Genomic DNA, 2,529 nt, shown 5'->3' on the forward strand with positions numbered 1-2,529 from the left:
TGCCTGTCATATTTTGTAGTACTCCATAAAAACAGGAAAATTCTTAAATTTTTGGCATTTTGAGATGTCCCCTCTCGTAACAAGACGGCAGAATTTTGTGTTTCTTAGATACATTGTATAGTATAGTATTACTCAATAATTGAAATATTTTTGTTTGAACAAAAAGTCTATTGTAGCATTTGTATAATTTGCTTGAAAGGACTAAAAATTGGCAATTGCCTATATAATCCTATAGTAAATGTACAGGTCTGTATTTTGAGACGGTCCCTTAAGAATACATGGACGGTAGACTTCCCCCAAACTTTGCATGTACACTGAAGTTGATAAAGTCATATATAGTATAAAAATGAAGAGTTTCCTTATTGTAGTTTTCATACAACAAAACCCCAGTCGGCCCCCTTAAATTATCCGTCAAAATAAAATGAGATTTTCTTAACTTTTTGAATACCGATGTGTATAAATTTTAGGTGATAATATTGGAAAATACATTCCAAAAAATATAAATAAATCACATCAAAAATTTACAATTCTTTTCCTAAGAGTATATTAACCTTGTTGTTTACATTTTGATACATCGATATGTAGTGTACCTATAATAATAAAACAGTTAAGAAAAACTTTTTGTGGCAATTAGTCGTAAATTTAATATAAAATAACAAAAATATTGGATAAGTACATATTTTGATATTTACAACTCAATATGTTCACATCAAAAGACTGATATGGGAGAAGTCATGGTTTGTAGTTCCCAAAAAGAATCAGTGGAGATACTTGTACACTGTCAGTATGTTTGTTCCATATTGTCCTACATAGAGATTGTTCTTATCATCCACACATACACTTCGGGGACAGCGTACCCCTTGTTGTGGCGTGAGTAATAGAGACAAGAACTGGCCGTCCCGATCAAGGAGGTGAACAGTTTTATTATTAAAGAATCCATCGCACAACAGGATGTGACCGAGGACGTCAGTACAGATTCCATAGGGATGTATCTCTGATTTCTGGCCGGTGTAGGAGAATCTGTGTTGTCCTGATTTATTCACCACCACTATTGCTCTTATATCAAAGTCTGATGTACAGATATCCCCATTGATGTTTTCTGTGATATAATGTGGTACTCCATACAGGCTCTGTCCTTTGTCATCCCTCTTTATGCTCTGTAGTTTTTTTCCTAGTTTATTGTACCTGACGACTTTACTTTTCTCTTTGTTATTTTTTTTCTTTAAACCTTATTCTATCTTCTGTAATCCTCAACATCCCCACAAGTAAGTCCCCGTTGATGTGAGAGGAGTGAATGCTGATTGGTTCCCACACTCCAGTAATAATGAATTCAGCGATATTGTTACCCGTTGCAATCCTGTTGATGACTTTCTTGTCTTGGTCTGTAAAGATCAAATCACCGTCGTGTGTGACTGTGTGGTAACCTTCATCTTCCCAACTGGTTTCTACCTTCTGCATCGCATTTCCCAGTAGATCTGTTTGGACAAGATTACCCTCACTGTCGCTGATCCAGAGTCTGCCTGATTGATCTAATGATGTATGGCATATACTTCTAACACCTGGTACACTGAACTCCCTGACCTTAGTGACAGAGGCAGATAAAGACATTGTTTGTTTATTGTCAGATTTTTGTCTGTCTTTTTTCACTTGTTTTTGTGTAGGTTTCATTGCTGTATTGTAGACATTTTCCAAGGATCTAATTTCTCTTTTCTGTGCTTTAACATTTGGGAAATATATTTCTCCAAGTAATTGAGTGATATTACTTTTGCTGAAATGGCCAGCAATTAATCTTGGTGTGACTGGTTTTGTTGTCTCTGGTATGGATCGGATCTTTGGTTTCTTCTCAGACATTAATTTGTGGGTTTCTGTAGAGGACAGGCATCTTTGCAGCTCTTTGACAAGGTTATTAAGGTAAGCGATGTATTCATCCATGGTCTTGTCTTGGGTGTTTAGATCTTCTAACAGCGATTGCTCTATCTGGTCTAACTGCTTAATGTTCTCAGATATGACTAAGTCTACTAAACTTTTCAGGGACTTAAATTCAGTCTTCATGGATCTTCTGATGTTGTCCATGATGTGTTTGATTTCTGAGGACTCCTTTTTAATATCTTTCTGTATAACTTGTGATGTAGGTAGAAAATACTCCCTAATTTTAAAGATTTCTTGTTGAAAGTTTGCATACCTTTCTGCAAAAATTGTCTCTAGATCAGTAAATATATGTCCTCGATGGTTTTGGTGTATTACACATTTGGAACATACAGGAACTTGGCATTCTTCACAGAGCATGGCTACATCTTTATTGCAGTGGATTTTGCATTTCTCCGCAGGAAAATGGCGTTTACGTTGACCATAAAGGACCACCTCATGTTTTTTGCCTCTTGCATTTCTCAGATGCTTATCTGTGCACTGTTTGCACAATCTGCGATGACAAGGGTTGCAATAGAACTCACAGTTTCCTTCACATTTTTCAGTGTCACACTCTAAAAAGTGTTGAGCAGCTTGAGGAATATTAATTTTAGATAATGCCAT

At 36.0% G+C, this 2,529-nt stretch overlaps 1 protein-coding gene across 1 annotated transcript; it reads right to left on the bottom strand.

The window, feature by feature from the left end:
• Positions 1–727: 727 nt before the first annotated feature.
• Positions 728–2,529, bottom strand: LOC134239309 (uncharacterized). Its single transcript, XM_062721484.1, has 2 exons — positions 1,255–2,529; positions 728–1,214 (listed from the first exon to the last, which is right to left on the bottom strand). Exons 1-2 carry the CDS (start codon positions 2,527–2,529, stop codon positions 759–761), a joined length of 1,731 nt encoding a protein of 576 aa, XP_062577468.1. The 3' UTR covers positions 728–758.

This window comes from Saccostrea cucullata, unplaced genomic scaffold (genome assembly GCF_032062105.1).
Source record: "Saccostrea cucullata isolate Sc308-1 unplaced genomic scaffold, CSIRO_AGI_Scuc_v1 ctg5838, whole genome shotgun sequence".
NCBI classification, from domain to species: domain Eukaryota; kingdom Metazoa; phylum Mollusca; class Bivalvia; order Ostreida; family Ostreidae; genus Saccostrea; species Saccostrea cuccullata.